Consider the following 17,364-nt stretch of genomic DNA (forward strand, 5'->3'; position numbering starts at 1 on the left):
TGCCGCGCATGTGCAGGGACAGTCAGAGGTGTGGTGGCCATTACAGGTTATTGCGCATGCACGTTGTATAGTGCACACGGCCCCAATAACAAATAGACTCCACGGCAACAACAACTCCCATGAGGCATAGGGAGACATTCACCAGGTGCCTCAGAGCAGGCAATGGGGTTCAAGGATTCCCTGCAGCAGGGAATAGATACTTTTGGCACGCTGTGACCAGAGAGAGTTGGAGCTGGGTAAGGGAGGTTGTAGGTGCAGGATGCAGTAGCCCCTGCACTAGGCCAGTTTACCCCCCCCCCCCATAGGCCCCAGATAATTACTATCATTACCACAGCTTGGGGTTGCTTCAGGGACAGGCCCTAAGTAAGGAACCTGCCCCTTTTAGCTATTTGCTGAGATCAGGGAACAGCTCATCTGCTGCGCAGCCCTGATCATTGGATCTTGGATCAGACCCCCTCTGGACAGAGACTATTTTCGCAGAGGATAATGCCATGTGGTGATTATGGCCTGCGGACTGGGGACGGACCAGCCCTACGGTATAGATGGGGCCTGCGGACTGGGGACGGATCAGCCCTATGGTATAGACGGGGCCTGCGGACTGGGGACGGACCAGCCCTACGGTACAGACGGTACGGTGATATTATTCACGCCGGAATTCACCCCACGCGTAGGCGGACGACACATTGGATCAGACGGATCCCTTTCTGTTATTCTGCGATACCCGGGTGCAGGAGCCCCGGGCAGATACCAAATACAGTGCACTAACATTACAGGGATAGCGCTATCTCCTATACTTTGGGTGGACCCGGACATAAGGGAAAGGGACATCAGGGAATTGGTGCCCAGGTCCCAAGGTACTTTGGGGACACCCATGTTGGTATCCGGTGGGGTGACTTCTATGTATATTTGTGTGCAGATTACTGTGTGGTCCGGAGTACCAATATTATCTCTTATAGTAAAGGTTGCTAGCATATATTGTGTGCATGCATTATTATTATTGTTCCTGTAAGAGGACCATCCCACCCTGTTGGGATCCCTTACACGTGGAGGCGCTGTATCCGAAGAATCAGGTATACCCCAGGCTCCCCGCGGTTGAGGTTCAGGCCTTCTGTGAGCCTATCAGGTAACGCACCCCACACACGGTAACACAGGTATATTCCCACACATGGTCCCTATCTGCGATTGAGGGGGAGGAGGGTGGAAGTGTGTTACACCAGTTTAAAGCGTCTTCCCCTAATCCAGAGCATTGGAGTTTGTTTAACAAGATAACATGATCAAAAGCCTTTGCAAAATTTAGGAATATTCCACATGTAAGTTATTTATTTATATAATGTTTTACCAGGAAGTAATACATTGAAAGTTACCTCTCGTTTTCAAGTTTGTCCTGGGCATAGAGTTATAATGACAACTTATACATGGTTACTAGTACATAGTTACATAAGTGAACAGGGTATACATTATATACAAGACATTGCATGCACAGTTAAAGATAATACATATTATAGGCGTATGTAACAGTTATAGACCAGATTAAAATGTGAGACAGCTTTAGTTTTGCAAGAACTTAAACTGGTGGTGGCTGTGAGAGTTTCCAGTAGATTGTTCCAGTTTTGGGGTGCACGGTAAGAGAAGGAGGAGCGGCCGGAAACTTTGCTGAACAGTCTTCCCAGTTCCAGTCTCCACTGGATCTCATTTCAAACGTTTGGGAGGGTAGTTACCATGGAGTAATTCTTTGTATACATAAATTAATACAAGAGACCAAAATGAGTTCCAGAGTAGCAAAAACTGAATGTATCCCAACATCCTCGGTTAAAAGAATTAAAACAAGTATTCAATCAACTAAGTTAATAAATAAATGGGTGTGCATGATTGCATGTTTGAAGATCTCCTTTCTGAACATTAACTCGATAATGGAAAAATGTAGTTGAGGTTCTAGAAGAACAGAGTTGATTAGATTCCAAAAAACTAATCCAAAGACATATTACATTGAAACTTCCTTTCAGTACTCAAACTGGTCTAACATATATCAATGTCCATTTATCTTTCTTGGACTAAGGGGGTGGAGTGTGGTTTTCTTCTCAGGCTAGCGCCTAAGCTGAAATGCCTGGCTATTGATAGGCAGAGGGATCCAGCTGCAAAGCTTATTCCAGTCGGAAGAACCTAGACTGGAATCCGTGCTCCTCATATGACAAATAAAGGCTATAGCCTTCCAAAATATCCAATAATCAATTTACATTAAATCTGCCATTGTGAGAGGGAGTGTTTTGTAATTATTGAATGCAGCCATATTATTTTTTGGTAACATTTGCAAATTATGCACCCATATTTTGTAGATATTTAAAGATACAGTATTTTAGACGGAAATTAGTATATTTGAAATTTAACCCAATTCAAAAGCAATAGTCATGTTTTCAGACAGTTGCTATATAATTTAAAAAGTTAGCATGATAATCTAATAACCATTGGGTTATCAAAAATATTATATAAGCATATACTGTAATATCTATATAATAGTGTTGCATGTTGAGAGCAGTCAGGTTTTTCTATAGCTTATTCAATTTCATTAGGAATTGCAATGATCAACTGTCCTTTTGACAGTATAAATATTTACAGCAATAATGGACAACTTTGTCTTGCAATTAGTATGCATATTAATTCTGTACTACATGATCCAATTTTGATGTGAAAACATTGTTTTACTTGGTATTATAGACACTACGCTCTTTGAGCCTCAGCATCCTTTTTACCAGTGTTTACTTTTATCCAATGGACTATTTTGTACCATTTTTCCGTTTGCTGTGATTTGCATGTTGTTTTTACAAAGTAACGCATTCATAGTCAGAGCTATATAAAGAAATGTACATGTGTTATTTACAGAATATTTTTTTGTGTGTGAAATTGTTACAGTAAATGTATTGCATCATTTACCATTGAACCATTTAAGGGTGGCACAGTTTTCCATATAACAATATGCATTTTGTTTTATTGTGTCTTATGAATAAATGGAATGGACGATTTGCCTTAACCTCTTGACTCTCCAAACTGCGGAATGCCATTACAGGTGCAGCAGCACTGGCTGCTTCAGTGCCTTTTTCATTCACTACAAGAAAGGTCTTGTGATACACGTCAGATACAAATAAGTTATGCTGCTTTGTCATCCCTGAGAAATCTGCCATGGACGGACTGAAGACTTCAGGCATTCCCAAAGATGATAAACTATCTCGGAGTGAGAAGCTTTGAACTATTTTGAATCGTGGCAGATGCACTGCTAAATTTACTAACTCCATTTTCTCTTGGCTGGTCCACTTGGTTAAGTTATCATAGGAAATGTGATCCAGCTAAAGAGGGGAGACATTGCAGATAAAAATATTAGGATTGTCAAAATAATAAGAAAACTGGGTTTTAATTCCCATCTCTAATTTGTCGTAATACTGTAAGTATCCTTTCAGTCTCTGAAATCAAAGTCCTCAGTCTGAGAACAAGGGCAGTTTTGCAAGACTCTGTTAAATCAGGGCTCATAGCGTAGTTATCAAAATCAGTAACGGATGTTATGTTCCATGAGGTTAATGTGAACTAAGCTAATTATATGCAAAAACAGCAGCCGTTAGTTATCTCATTAGCATAATGTACAGCATGTTAAGTTAGCTCTGCCTTGCGTTGGCTTAACATGACTTGTGTTATGCCTGTCTTACCAGAAGATGGCATTAGACCCATCCAAACACCGAGATATGGGTACTGCTGGAGAGAGAGATACCTGGGATACATGCTAATGAGTAATTTAAATATACTTTGCAAACCCTATAAGCATATATCTCAGGTGTGCTCTTCTTAGTGCAGAGGTGTCCCTCTTTGTGTTGGGTCAAAATATGTTTCAGGGGATATATATTGCATTTGGGACTCATAAAAAATAGAGATAATAATTTATTGCATTACATTTCCCATCTAGTGCTGAATTTAATTTTAACCGATTAAATTACTACTGCCTATTTACAAATGCTAGTTGGAGCGGCATGTATTAAAATAGCTACTTTGGGGCTACCCATTTTATGTAAAAACAATGTTTATTAAAACATTATTTAATTGCCATATAGAATGTATATAACTTACCTGTTCAAAAACTGTATTATTATCGGGAAGTATTATGAACATACTTAGGTCTTGTGAGTACCCATAGGGAAGCTCAAGGATTGTTGCTCCTGGGTTCGTTATGTACCTTATGTTGAATGTATTCCTAATAAACATCATATCTACCGTTACCTGTGCATTCTAAAAATAGATAGATAATAAAACAGAGGGTTTATTCAGAAATAATATGACAATTGTTACACATTATGTTTTTACATTGGCCGATTTTTATTATCGGGCATCAAAAATTATTTTAAATAATTGCTGTGTAAAATATAAGTCAGGAAAATGGTGGAAGTACGGTGCAACTGCGCATGTCTGAAAGAAGGCTCCCGGATGTCTAATCCAAAAAAACTTTATTGGTCACACACCAAGGCTACACCAGCGTCTCCCCCTCAACGCGTTTCACCCTTACACAGAGGGCTTCGTCCAAGTCTCCAAGACGAAGCCCTCTGTGTAAGGGTGAAACGCGTTGAGGGGGAGACGCTGGTGTAGCCTTGGTGTGTGACCAATAAAGTTTTTTTGGATTAGACATCCGGGAGCCTTCTTTCAGACATGCGCAGTTGCGCCATACTTCCACCATTTTCCTGACCTGTATCTCGACGGTGGCACGCAGGAGTAGACGAGGAGAGTGGGTCTCAAACCGGAGGAGCAGGTGAGGTAAACCATTCCCCTTGCACCGGTTGCATCCGTGGCCCTGCTTAGCTCCCTCATACCTACCCCAGTGTCTGATACTTCAGACTCGTGTTATACACAGAGGCGCATGACAGATTTTTCTATCCTTCTATGTGTAAAATATAAGGCTATATTTTGACAACTAATATTTGACATAATGGTCCCAATGAGGAAGGATATTGGGATAGAAAGAGAAGACTATATTGAGTAGGGTTAACGCTGTTAATGATGAGGAGCACAGCATTATAGGAGACGAGATGATCATGAACAGTTTTTGGAGGCTTATGAAATAGATACAGTCATGTTCCTGCAAGAGATTCTAGCAGACGGCTTAATGAGCCCATGCAAGCAGTTTTTCAGGTGCTATAACTGTCCACTTCAATGAAGATAGTGCTCCCGTATCTGCTTTCATTACTTAGCAAGTCTGTTCTGGATATTTAAGATGTCATGCTTTGTTTTGTCTCTTCATGTACTACATTGTACTTGTTTGATGGTATCACTGTGCCTTAAGTGCAAGTATGAGATATATAAAATTAGAGTGGAAAGAAGAAAATAGAAATATTTACATACCGACATCAGTGTGAAGGGAGCCTTGTACGTGCTAACTTCATTAAACTGTTTTGTCCAATTTGCTATAAAGTATAATGTATTTGCAGCGACCAGTACAGTCTTTGATGTAATAGAATTTTCTGGCAATAAATTCTGGATTTTATCTTTTGGAACAAACAAAACAAACAAATAATAATGTTAGATTACATCGACAACTATTATGAGCCCATCACAAGTTGGTCTATTTACTTAATGGCCAGCAATGTCAATAAATCTTGATCAGCCTTATAAAAATAAACTGCTGTTGCTTTTATATGGTGTTTGATGTCTCGTTAGTTTGCCCATCACTATTCATGATTATTCACTTTGTATTAATGGTAGGATCCCAGGTTCGGTTTCTATCTCTTCTGTCTAAGGTACATTTTCCCATTGTAAATTGCATAGATTAGAAACAAATACACAACAAATCGTGTGCTTCTCCCGTTATGGAATATGCAGCTAGGAAATAAAATTGGCCTTACATTTATGTAGAACAATTACACAAATTCTGTGCTCAGGGACACTGACAGCTTTCACAGGTCCCAGGACTGGAGTTTGCCATGGGGCACCCTGTTCCGGCGGCCTTCCGAGACCCAGTTTTTCTCTCACACACCTCCTCGCTCTCTCAGCCCTCTATTTCTCTCCTCTTCATCCTTTCCACCCCTCTTACATCCTTACCTCCCGCTATAATACTCCCCCCTTACACTCACTCACTATAATACCCTCCTCCTCTCTCACTAAATCCCACTTCCTCTCTCAAATTCTACCCCCTATCCACTCATTAACAGCCATCCCCTATCCTCAGACTTATTAACAGTCATCCCCATCTTCCCTTCTTCACTCATTAATCCCCCTTCACACTCATTAAAAGCCCCCGCACTTTCCATCTTCACACATTAATCTCCCCCTGCCCCTAACACTCACTAACCAACCTGCTAGTCACACTCATTAACCCCCCACCCGCTCCTCACACTCATTAGCCCCCTAGCTCCTCACACTCATTAACCCCCTGCCCCTCCTCACTAATTAACCCCCTCACACTGATTAACTCGCCTTCCCCCTCACACTGAATAACCCTCCCTTAGACTCAATAATTCTCCATCACACTCAATCCCTTCCTCACTAACCTACAGACACCGGCCTCTACAGCACGCACATGCGCACTTTCTTACCTTGGGAGGAGGCCTCCAGTGCCGGGCGGATGCCAAAGTTGGACCCTACTTCCAGCAGTTCTGGTGCATGCACGAGGGTGGTGCTTCAAGTGAAGTCCAGGCCACAGCACCGCAGAGGAGAATTGGGGCCCGGCAACCAACAGGGGCCTGTCAGCCGGTCAAAGTTGTTGGGCCCGACCTTTGGCCAGGTCCAACTTCCAGCTCTAGCCAGGCAGGCCCCGGCAGCTGCGGACCCAGGACAACAGATTTCCCATCTCTTCCCCTCTTCCCTCCCCCCCCCCCTTGTCGGCAGACCTGCCTGTGCACTTACCAAATTAGCTTGCAATTTATTAGTGGAATTCTACATTTTGATCTTAAATTTAATAGCAAAGGAACCATTTAGTTGCATCTTTAGATAAAAAAAAATATTCAAGCCTGCTAACCCTGTCAAGGTAAACCCATTTTGGCAGGTACCTATACTAAATGCATAATATTTCTTATTGTCCTGTGAACTGAACTTAGTGAAAAATGTGAAAGTGCCTAAAAGGTTAAATGAATGAAACATAATGCTTCCTCTGATTCAGTGCAATTAAAAACTGTCAAAAGCCGTAAACAAGGTTCCCTTAACATCATAAAGGAAAATTGTGGGTCATAAGTTCTTTAGTGACGCATGCACGCACCTTATTATATCAGTCATAGACACTCACCACCTCTTCAGTAGAGAATGAACTATAGACTACCACAACTGCTTTACACCTATTTGCCAATTGGAGAATTGGCAAGGAGTATACAACAAAAAACCGAGAAGCCCAAAGCTACATCCAATATGACAAAAATACACAGTGAAATACCTATATATCTCTTGAAAAGGGGTAATTTTGTTAACCCTTTGGCCAAAGCATTGGAAGCCTGCAAGCCACATCAATGCATGACCAAATATTGCAAGGAGCTCAGAACCTGAAAGGAGGGGCCAGGCACCTTAAAAAAAAAATGTATACAGCAAAACAGAATTAGGTGTGCTGAGACCAAACCCTATATCAGTAGCACTATATAATTCAATACCTTAATGGGTATGCAGCTAGCAATATAATTAGCTTTACAGAATGCAATGTTTCGGCACAGCCATCTCACCACAGGCAATCAGGGCCGGCCTCATGGCAAGGTGGACACCTTGGGCCCTGCGCCTTTATTGACCCTGCGCTCTCTACTATTGATGGCACTGGGATCCAACTTCCACTAAACCGGAGGGGGGAAGCTTCTCTTTTCAGAGAAGGAGGGTTTTACCTTCACCGGCCACCTCCTGTAGAGTCGCATTGCAATGGTGACCGACGTCAAATGACATTGTGACATGATATGATGATGCGTTGTCATGGCAACGTGACATCACGTGCAGCCGTGAAGTCATGACGCCGCAAACGCTGCCAAGCTACAAGGTAAGCCTCCTTAACTTTTTTCATCAGGGAGGGGGGGGGGAGGCCGCTGAGTTTGAATGAAAGTCAGAGGTATTATGACCCCTTGCGCCCATTAGAGAGTGTGTTTTCCAGTGTTCTCCAGTCCTCTAAGATTCTCAGATTCTGTTTCCAGTTGAAAGTCTCCAGCAAGAAAAGGGTTGCTTCAGCGAAAAGCTGCCTGGAATATTTTCTGTCCTGTTTTTTCAACTGTTATCAGGGATAGGATTCCCTGCAGCTATGAGAGTCTAGGTTGTTACCCCAATTCCCAAGTAAGTGTGTCCTTTTGCAGTAGTTTGTGTAATATTGTGTTTTCCTTTGAATAAATGTGCAATTTATTTCATTAACTCGTTTTGCTCAATGCATGATCCTGGAAAAAAAAGGTGCAAATGTCCTGGTCTCCCGTGACAGTTAGGGACTTAGCTTTGCAGTGGCAAGCTGTACCCTGTGGTTAATCGACAGTAGCAAAATGCCTGCGGTTGATCTGCTGCAGCGAGATGGCTGCCCCAAAATGTCCTCGACCGTAAGCCTTATAACTTGTTTCTGGCTTTTGACAGTTTTTAATTACACTGAATCACGCATTATGCTTCATTAATTTAACCCTCTGGCACTTTCACATATTTCACTGAATTCAGTCCACAGGACAATAAGATATAACATACATTTAGCACAGGTACCTGCTGAAATAGAGTTGAACTTAACGGGGTTAGCCAACTTTACATATTGCTTTTGATCAAAAGATGAAACTACTGTAAATGGATCCTTTGTTATTAGGTTTAGGATCAAAATTGAGAATTTGACTTATAAATTGCAAGACAATTTGGGAGGAGCACAGGTTTGTTTCATTGTTCTGCATAAATGTAAGGCCAATTCTTTTCCTAGCTGCATATCCCATAAAGGGGGGAAGTTCAGGATTTGTGTATTTGGTTACCATAAACGTAACGTTAATTCTAGCCCTTCACATCCCGGATAAAACCATCCTCAGCACACAATGGTTATGTAGGGGCTAAACCTTGATTTTACATTTGTACACCTTTATGTTTTTTTGCATGAAAATACAGGTTAGCTGTTGCAAAATTATTCTCCTTCCAAATGCCCTTTTTGTTTAGTATGTCACATATACATCATGCCCGAGTAATAACATTTATTTGTAAAATCACTTAAACATCATACAGGGTTGCAGATAAAAATTAAGAAATGTTTTGTTTTACAATGGATTTCAGGGTTCACATAATCAAACAAATATTGTATTTGGGAGACATTTTTTAAGAATAAATGTACCTTTCGTCTGTTGCTTAATCCAGGTATTAATGTACTGCCGTGTCACTTCAGCGTTATTATAAAAATCTACTTCTTCCAGTGCTGCATCGTACAGTGTCTTGGTGTCTTCCAAAAAGGTCTGGCAATTAGGAGAAAATAAGGGAATAAGTGAATGCGACTGATATAGAAAATCTGCATGCAAATGATCAGAACCGTAGCACATTGAAAAATACAGCACTGATTACACATACTGTTTAACACATATGTAATGCAAAGTTACATAGTTGATGAGGTTGAAAAAATACATATTTCCATTGAGTTCAACCTATATTAACTTAAACGACAGACACATATCCTATATTTGTATTTACAGTATATTGATCCAGAGGAAGGCAAACATAAGACCCCTGTGAAATATCATCTAATGATATCTCATAAGGGAAAAAAAAAATTCCTTCCTGACTCAAAGAATTGGCAATCAGATTACTCCCTGGATCAACATCCTACCCATTTTTACTTATTTGGTATTTCCCTGTGTACTGTACTTTGCCTTTATAAAAGATGTCCAACTTTTTTTTGGAAGATATCTATTGTACAGTATCTGCCATCACAGTCTCTATGGGTAATGAATTCCACATTTTAACTGCCCTTACTCTAAATAACTATCCTTTAGTGCTGGTGAAATCTCCTTTCTTCCAACCTCAAGGGACGACCCTGTGTCATTTATTTTAGTTCTAATGGGAACTGAAGTATAAAAAAATAAAAAAATAATGTATTAGGCCATGATAAAATACAACTCAAACTTCTGATTGGTTTCGGTGTGCACCACGCCATTCTCAAGGACTACACCTCTGGAAGTGACAATGCTAGAATTTAAACTGCAAACATGGAGTTAAAGCACACTCCTGTTTGTAATGTAAATTCTAGCATTGTCACTTCCACAGGTGTAGCACTTGAGAATGGTGTGGTGGACACCAAAAATAGTCGGAAGTTTGAGCTGTATTTTACCATGGCCTAATAAATTATTATTTTTATTTTTACATTCTTCATGTCTATGACGCCATACATATGTGGAAGCACAGAGTTTTGGGTGTCTTTTCAACATTTTTCAACTTCACTGGAAATATGTCTTTTGCCTCAATTATGTGTTATCCTCCCAAGAAACCTGACTGAAAGTAACTTAATGAAGTTAAGTCATCCAGACAAATGGAAGTGAAGTGCACGTTTACAGATGAGCATTTTCTTGCATATCTGTATTATATATTATCGCACATCTCTTGCCCTGACTGCTATTTCATGGACATACCATTTACCCTGATGTAGGGGTTACACAGGGGAAAACTGAATCATGTTACATCTGTATAGCTTAAATTGTTTTGTCTGCAGAGCTATACTAATGTAACACCCCTATGAACACACACAGGTATATTGATGGACATGCCCTTCGGCCAATTACTCTGAACCAAGGAAAGAACTGAGACCATAGGGAACAAAGAAAGATGACATCACGGAAGGAGGAGTTAGGTGAGATATGGGTAGAGAGGAGCACGTGAGCAAGAGAGAGACCTGCAGAGAGAGAGAGAGAGAGAGGACCTGTCCTGAGCAGCATGGTGACAGAGCCTTCTTAGCCTGGTAGAAGAGCCCGTACCGGAAATAGACGGTATGATCTAGGGGAGTGCATTATCTTAAAGTAAAGGAGACTCATGTAAAATGGGGGTTTCGAAGCTGTAAGTAGATTAAGTGGAAACACATCCCTTATGACACTTCAGTATCCTTTTCAACGTACACAGCTACTGTCATTCTTTGTGAAGTACCAGGCCTACACTTATTTACACACATATGCTGCCACACAAGCTTCAATGCTTTGCTGGCACCAACAGTTGCCCATTAGTTAGCATCTAGGCCACGAGACTATGTAAGAGACGCTGTGGGACAATTGCGCAGCGGGGTACATTAATATTCTCTGCACAATAGCCAAAGTATTATTCATGATCCTCTGATACTAGGACCACAGTATGGGATTTCTTTGGTACTCATATATAAAGTATTGTTATTCAAAAGAGACGTGTGCCAATATGTTGTCTGACCCTGCCTGGTTTCTCACTGGTTGAATATTCTCTCTTATGTACAGGAAAGGTGGACTCAGGTCCCTGCCCTAGAATCTACATACTGTAACAATACATCTAGGGAAATAACGAGGGGTTACACTAATATCACTTAACAGGTTTACAATTCCTTGAAATCCGGGTACAGAAGAATCAAGAGTTACTCTTTTCGGCAACAGGGCAAACCGCGAGATGACGACCCTGACCGCCCCAGTGCCAGAAGATTATCGCTGCAGGGGGCCCAATCCAAAAGCACGGACCCCACGCAGCACAACCGCTGTAGCATTATCTCTGGGGCTGCGGCTCTAAGCCTGTTCAGCCATGGTTAGTTTTGATACATCCGTACCTTTACTTTTGCATGGCATTTTAACCACAGATGTAAATATTTGTCTTATGGAACCTTAATTAAACAATGGTACAGTATATGCCAGAGATTCCTTACTGGTGAAAACTGATATGCCTTTGCTCCAAACAATTTGTTGACATTAATCAGCGTGTAACTTTGTCCAGTTTTCAGCAAATCATTCAGAAGTGCTTTGACTTTAGGATGAACATCACAAGCATCAGTAAAATGAAGCACCTTAAAAACAAAAACAAACGTTATGCATCTCATTATTCTTTACGCCTAAATAAGTTAAACGTGCAATCCTTCCAAAATACATTTGTGACAGCTAAGCAAATCACTGAACAATATTCAGCACCATGCCTTTATTTCTTGTCTTCCTTTTTCTTAGAACTTAGAATACTCTCTAAGCTATTAGGCAATCACACAAGTATCTCATATAGTGGATAGATTGTTCCTATCCGAAATTGTATCAAATTTAGTAATATATCTCTATACATGGTTTAATACACAGTGACTTTTACATACATTTTTATACTAACATTATCATACTTACATTTAAAATTCAGAAAAAAATAATTTGTTTTCTTATTTATCACTAACAATGTATAGTCAAGAGCTGTACATACAGTACAGTAGATTTTATTTATAGACACAATGAGCCCATTCCACATACTGCAGTTTTAGACAAGTCTTTTTCAACCTTTTTTTTACCACACGGCACCCCTATTAAGATGCTCCACTTACTGGGGTACCCCGTCATCCTATCAATTGTCACATTTTTTTTAAGCTCACATAAAACTGGATAGAAACTGGAAATAAGTATCTAATTACAATCTAATTTTACACTTACAGTTACAGTGTTATCATAATTGACTGTAAATGTAATTATAAAATGCCGTTGTTCTGCTTTTTTAAGTGTAATGCTAAATATTTCATCAGCAATACATTCATATAACATTGCAGTATTCGGGTTCATACTGTACAGTTCATTAAAAGAGCACATTATACGTTCCACATGGCACCCTTAAGGTTAGTCTGAGACCTGGGTGAGAAACACTGATTTAGACTTACAATCTACTTTTGGTACCTGAGTAACAGGGAGTTTAAGTCATTTGGGCAAGGTCTGAAGGTGCGCTGACACTGGCATTCAAAAAAATGTTCACCGATTGCAATGGTAGTGTTCTTACCCCTATCCTACTCCTTCAGGTAGTTCCCATTAAAATGTTTCCATAACCAGCCATTAAGAGAATGGATACAGTAATGTTGCTGACATGTCTATTTTTTCCCCTCAATATGATGACGATGCCAGAAAAACTAATGTGAACATACTGTAAGAAGTGGAATCCAAAATTCCCTCTGCTACTTTAAACCCACTCAGTTAGTATGGAATGGGCCATCTGCTTGACTTTTATAACAAGTATTTGAGTAAAACTATTAACCATTAATATAAAATATACAGTTTTTGTCATGAACCAAACTTACCTTCCCCATCTGTGCAGCGGTGTTACCTCTTGCTCCAAGGTACACCATTGCTAGAGCTGTAATCATACTTATGGAAGAGAAAACGACATTTTGACCTTCTGCTCTTCTACTAATCTCACTTAAAAGATCCATAGTGAACTGGTTGCTTGCCACACATATATCCATTGCTAAATCAGTCGTAAATCTAGGAAAGAATAGAGAACTCATAATCAAATCAATGGTTTATTAATCGTTTAGCAATCACAATTTTATTTATTGCAAGACAGCATACTGTACTAGAGTCTGCAAAGATATGAAATCTAATGGAATAGCCTTTTTGTGAGTTATAGCTCCTGATATGTAGTGTAGATCATAGTCCAAGCCTTAGTCACAGCTGTGTGTCCTTTTACATTGTGTAATTAAAATAAGATCATCATGTACCTGCAATTTAATTTGTTTTTAGATAATGAGGAGCTTCCTAGGTCAAAACAGCTGACTGCAACCAATACCAAAATCTACCCAAATATTCAATAGCCTGCAGTTCTTTCTCAAGGTTTCCAATTTCATGTGTGTTGTTCGCACAACTCAGTTTCCCCAACAAGTCATCTGAAAATCAGAACAGATGAAGCCAGTAATGGCTTACCTCTTTTTTTATTTGTTGTCATCTGATAAGCCTTTGTTTTGCATTTGTTTTCTAAAGACTCATTTTATGAGGGTATTAACTATGGAGCCAAACAAGCCTCTGCTGGCTCAGTTTTCATATATGCTATAAAGAAATGGGATGAGCATCTATTTTTGTGGTTGAATAATTGATCTTGAATAACCACATTGAAATGTAATGAGCAGACTCACTTAGTTGTGAAATAACTTACCGATGATATCTTCTGACAGCTTCATATGAAAATATGTGGTGAAAATGTTCCTTTCTTTTGTTGTTTGGCAAATAAAACTGTTTGTTTATATTGGGACTAATAGTACTACTTACTGCTGTCCTCCCACAAAGTGTTGAAACTGGAATGGTGCATGTCACTACCTGTTAAGGGGAGCACTTCCTATTAAACAGTCACAATCTCATACAAGGGAGCAGCTAATGGTAGGAAAGCACCTTCTGTGTTTGGGGTAACCATGGGGACAGCCATATCCAGCATGTTTAAAAACTATTTCAAAATACATTTATTTTACGTTTTATACAAAAAGAGGCTCTTCATTGCCACTGTTCCATATTGGTGCAATGAGTAATTTCTCTTTTAAGTTAATTATTCTAATAAACTCTTCCTAGTGATACCAGGGACGGGTGAACCACAAGATCATGACAATGGCAAGTTGTGGTGGAAAACCAAACAAGAGGACCAGTACAGGGTATCTGCAATGGGCTCCCTTTTACTCCCTACATACAGTATGCTGTGCTCTATGTTCTAAACAAGCATTGCAAGTGGATGCTTTGCAGTTACTGTACATTGATGCAAACAAATTACATTACACATGGATCACTAACATATTATTAAGGCATATTGTGTTAACTTGATTGTAAGAGAATTTGCGGTTCTGAGTTTATTTTTAGCAATATTATTGTGATACAGTATGGACCTGATTCATGCTGTATTTCTCATTTGTTCCCTCAGATCTGATAGTCCGGCACTGGCATTGTCCTCTTTGCCTAATAAATCATCATTACATTTAAATACCTCTATCATGTTTGCAACTTTCTTACATGTTATAGCACTACACACATTATTAACCGCAATGCAATTTTGTCTTTTTTCAACTTGCACTATTACTACTGTACATTACCATATACAGCACATACATCATCAGTTCTCAACTCATACAGTATGATGGCTTTCAACATTAAAGCAGCAGTATTGAGTTGAAAGATGATGCATACAATACTGACTCTTCTATTCCATATACTGAACCCAAAATAATACTTTATACAGTTCCTGAGTTGTGCAGATTTTTTAGCTGTCTGTCCTATCCCACATCTCTGTCCTTTTACATGCAACCTTAGTGATAATGTTCATAAAACACCATGCACAGGGACCTGCAGGGAAAGATTTACTCTCTACAATGGCATGCCATATTTTGAGTTGTAAAGGAGAGTCTTATTAATGTTTTCCTCTATTTATTATCAAATATAAATTTCCAAAAACGAAAAAAAATACTAATGAATGCAAAATAAATATTTAGTGAAAAGGCAATTTTTAGCAGTAGTTCCCCATCTTTGAAACTGGGTACCTAAAAAGTTATTGGCTTGCCTCGAGACGTCATTCTGTAAGTGGTGTGCAAAAAAAAGAGGACTGAAAATTACAGCTTGGTCAGTCAAAAAAAATCACATTTAAATGAAAAGATTACACTTGCTTGAATAAATAATCTGTGCTATTGACACAAGGAAATGTCCTACTTTTTTTTAATGCTTCTGTCTGTCTTGCCACTCAAGGTCCTACTGTAAGTTTACCATTCCCTGTATCTACTGTGTTATGCATATCATCCAGCTTGCCTTAATTTTCCTGGGTGCCCTTATCTGTAATCTGCTGTCTTCCTCCTAAGCTTACGTTGATTTTTTTGTTGGTTGGAGTTACGTCTCTTTGTGTGTCTGCAGTGACTATTTAGCAGGTGTTCTATTTTACCCTGACAATGAATACAAACCTAATTATTTTGAATTCGAGAAATGCAGAATGTTTGCTTATTTGGATAAAACAAAGAGACATAAATCTCTCAAGCTTCCGTTTTCTGTGTACCTCTGCTAACCATTAATGTTTGCCCATAAAAGAAGATAAAAATTACCTTACTTGCTTCCTGCTGCTGTTCTCAAATTGTGAGCTGCCAAGTATACTGTACCGTGTTTAAGTACTTTGCCACTCCCCTGGCTCCTTTCCACCTACGGGTTTGTGTAATAGTTTTATTTGCTCAATTCTAATGAAAAAGGGGGCGAGACATAAAAAATTAAGACTATAAAAAGATTAATGCATTGTTGTAAGATTTAGGTGTGGCTTCAAGTCGTTATAGGTTGACGTCTAGTATCAAGATTTTGTGCATTCATCATTAGACAAATCAAATCTTGTACCACCCAATACGCCTTAGTCTTTCAATTGAGCATATTATTTAGTAACCAGTCACATAGCATACCCTGCAGCCGTACCTACTGCATTTAGCAAGTACTATACCTGTTTTTATTATGTCCTGTACATATTAATTTCAGCTATACCTACTGTACCTATTTCTGCCAGTGGCTGAATCTCTGAAGCTTCAGCTAATTAAAGCATCTGGGGTATTGATAACTTCTCTGATAATGATCAACTGGTTATGGGCAATTTAACAGCAATTCTATTGTGCGTGTGTGTGTGTGTGTACATATAAGTATATACAAAAAATATAAAAATACACCTTTTATTGGTGTAGCACCTGTTTCCCAGGTACTCCCACGGTGGTGGGAAAAGGTTTACCTGGCGCTCACCTGTTTGTAATTAGGATGGATCCTGAGACCTCCACTGAATGAGAGATTGGGGTAACGAATTTGTCAGTGCCTCCATCTGACAGGGGCCCTGCCTAAGAACAGGGGTAATCCCTTCCAGGAAAACTACAGTATATGCTAACACAATAAACACACTTGGAGATTGAGTGAAATATATATCTATATATATATCTATCTATATCTATATATTGTGGCAGGACGGCCTCGCTGCAGGGTCAGTAAGACGCTAGACTCGGTATGGAACTTTAACTGTAGTGGTTTATTAGCCACAACCAAATAAACCCTTGGTGTAACATCCCTTTAAGAACACCAAATCATAGAAAATAAACACCTATTCCCTTTAGCGGAAGCTAACTACAACATAGCTTTCGCCCTCACTAAGCTGGTTCCCAAGCCAAAAACATGCCCTGGCATATGCCATAGTGTAACACAGTCTCTGCATACAATAATAAGGGTTTTGCTTATCTTAGTCCTTTTTGGGGCAGATGTCCCTGCTTCAGCACGGTCTGTTCTCTTTTCTTCCTAGGGGAACTAAGCCCCATTTTGAGCCAAGAGAACCTTCTCTGTAGGTCCTGTATACCAGCTTCCGCATCTGGGGAACACTTCTATCTCCCTCCCCCTTCTCTGGGGAAAACAGTCTTTCTCTCTCTGTATCACTTCCTGCTTTTTTCAAACCTGCAGTCTCTCAGGAATCCTGCTTAGTTAGGCTGAAGGTGCATGCAGTTCTTCAAAA

General features: G+C 39.7%; 1 protein-coding gene across 2 annotated transcripts; it reads right to left on the minus strand.

Annotated features, from left to right (window-relative positions):
* Nucleotides 1-1,292: 1,292 nt before the first annotated feature.
* LOC142487114 (serpin B10-like) lies at nt 1,293-16,659 on the minus strand. 2 transcript variants are annotated; one of them, XM_075585839.1, is made up of 7 exons: nt 15,944-16,659; nt 13,181-13,364; nt 11,795-11,932; nt 9,269-9,386; nt 5,371-5,513; nt 4,108-4,266; nt 1,293-3,338 (listed from the first exon to the last, which is right to left on the minus strand). In XM_075585839.1, the coding sequence occupies exons 2-7, from the start codon at nt 13,343-13,345 to the stop codon at nt 2,940-2,942; spliced, it is 1,122 nt and encodes a 373-aa protein (XP_075441954.1). In that variant the 5' UTR covers nt 13,346-13,364; nt 15,944-16,659; the 3' UTR covers nt 1,293-2,939. The 2 variants fall into 2 exon arrangements, with proteins under 2 accessions (XP_075441954.1, XP_075441955.1); XM_075585840.1 differs by lacking the exon at nt 15,944-16,659 and adding an exon at nt 14,032-14,148.
* Nucleotides 16,660-17,364: the final 705 nt, after the last annotated feature.

This window comes from Ascaphus truei, chromosome 2 (genome assembly GCF_040206685.1).
Source record: "Ascaphus truei isolate aAscTru1 chromosome 2, aAscTru1.hap1, whole genome shotgun sequence".
Lineage (NCBI taxonomy): Eukaryota > Metazoa > Chordata > Amphibia > Anura > Ascaphidae > Ascaphus > Ascaphus truei.

What these genes read in the sequence shown, in the direction of transcription:
- LOC142487114 (XM_075585839.1), bottom strand. Translation starts at nt 13,345, where the DNA reads ATGGATATATGTGTGGCAAGCAACCAGTTCACTATGGATCTTTTAAGT. An exon ending in AGGCATATCAGTTTTCACCA is followed by an intron (nt 9,387 to 11,794) that starts GTAAGGAATCTC and finishes CCTAATTGCCAG; the next exon opens with ACCTTTTTGGAAGACACCAA. An exon ending in CTCCCTTCACACTGATGTCG is followed by an intron (nt 4,267 to 5,370) that starts GTATGTAAATAT and finishes ATCTATTTTTAG; the next exon opens with AATGCACAGGTAACGGTAGA.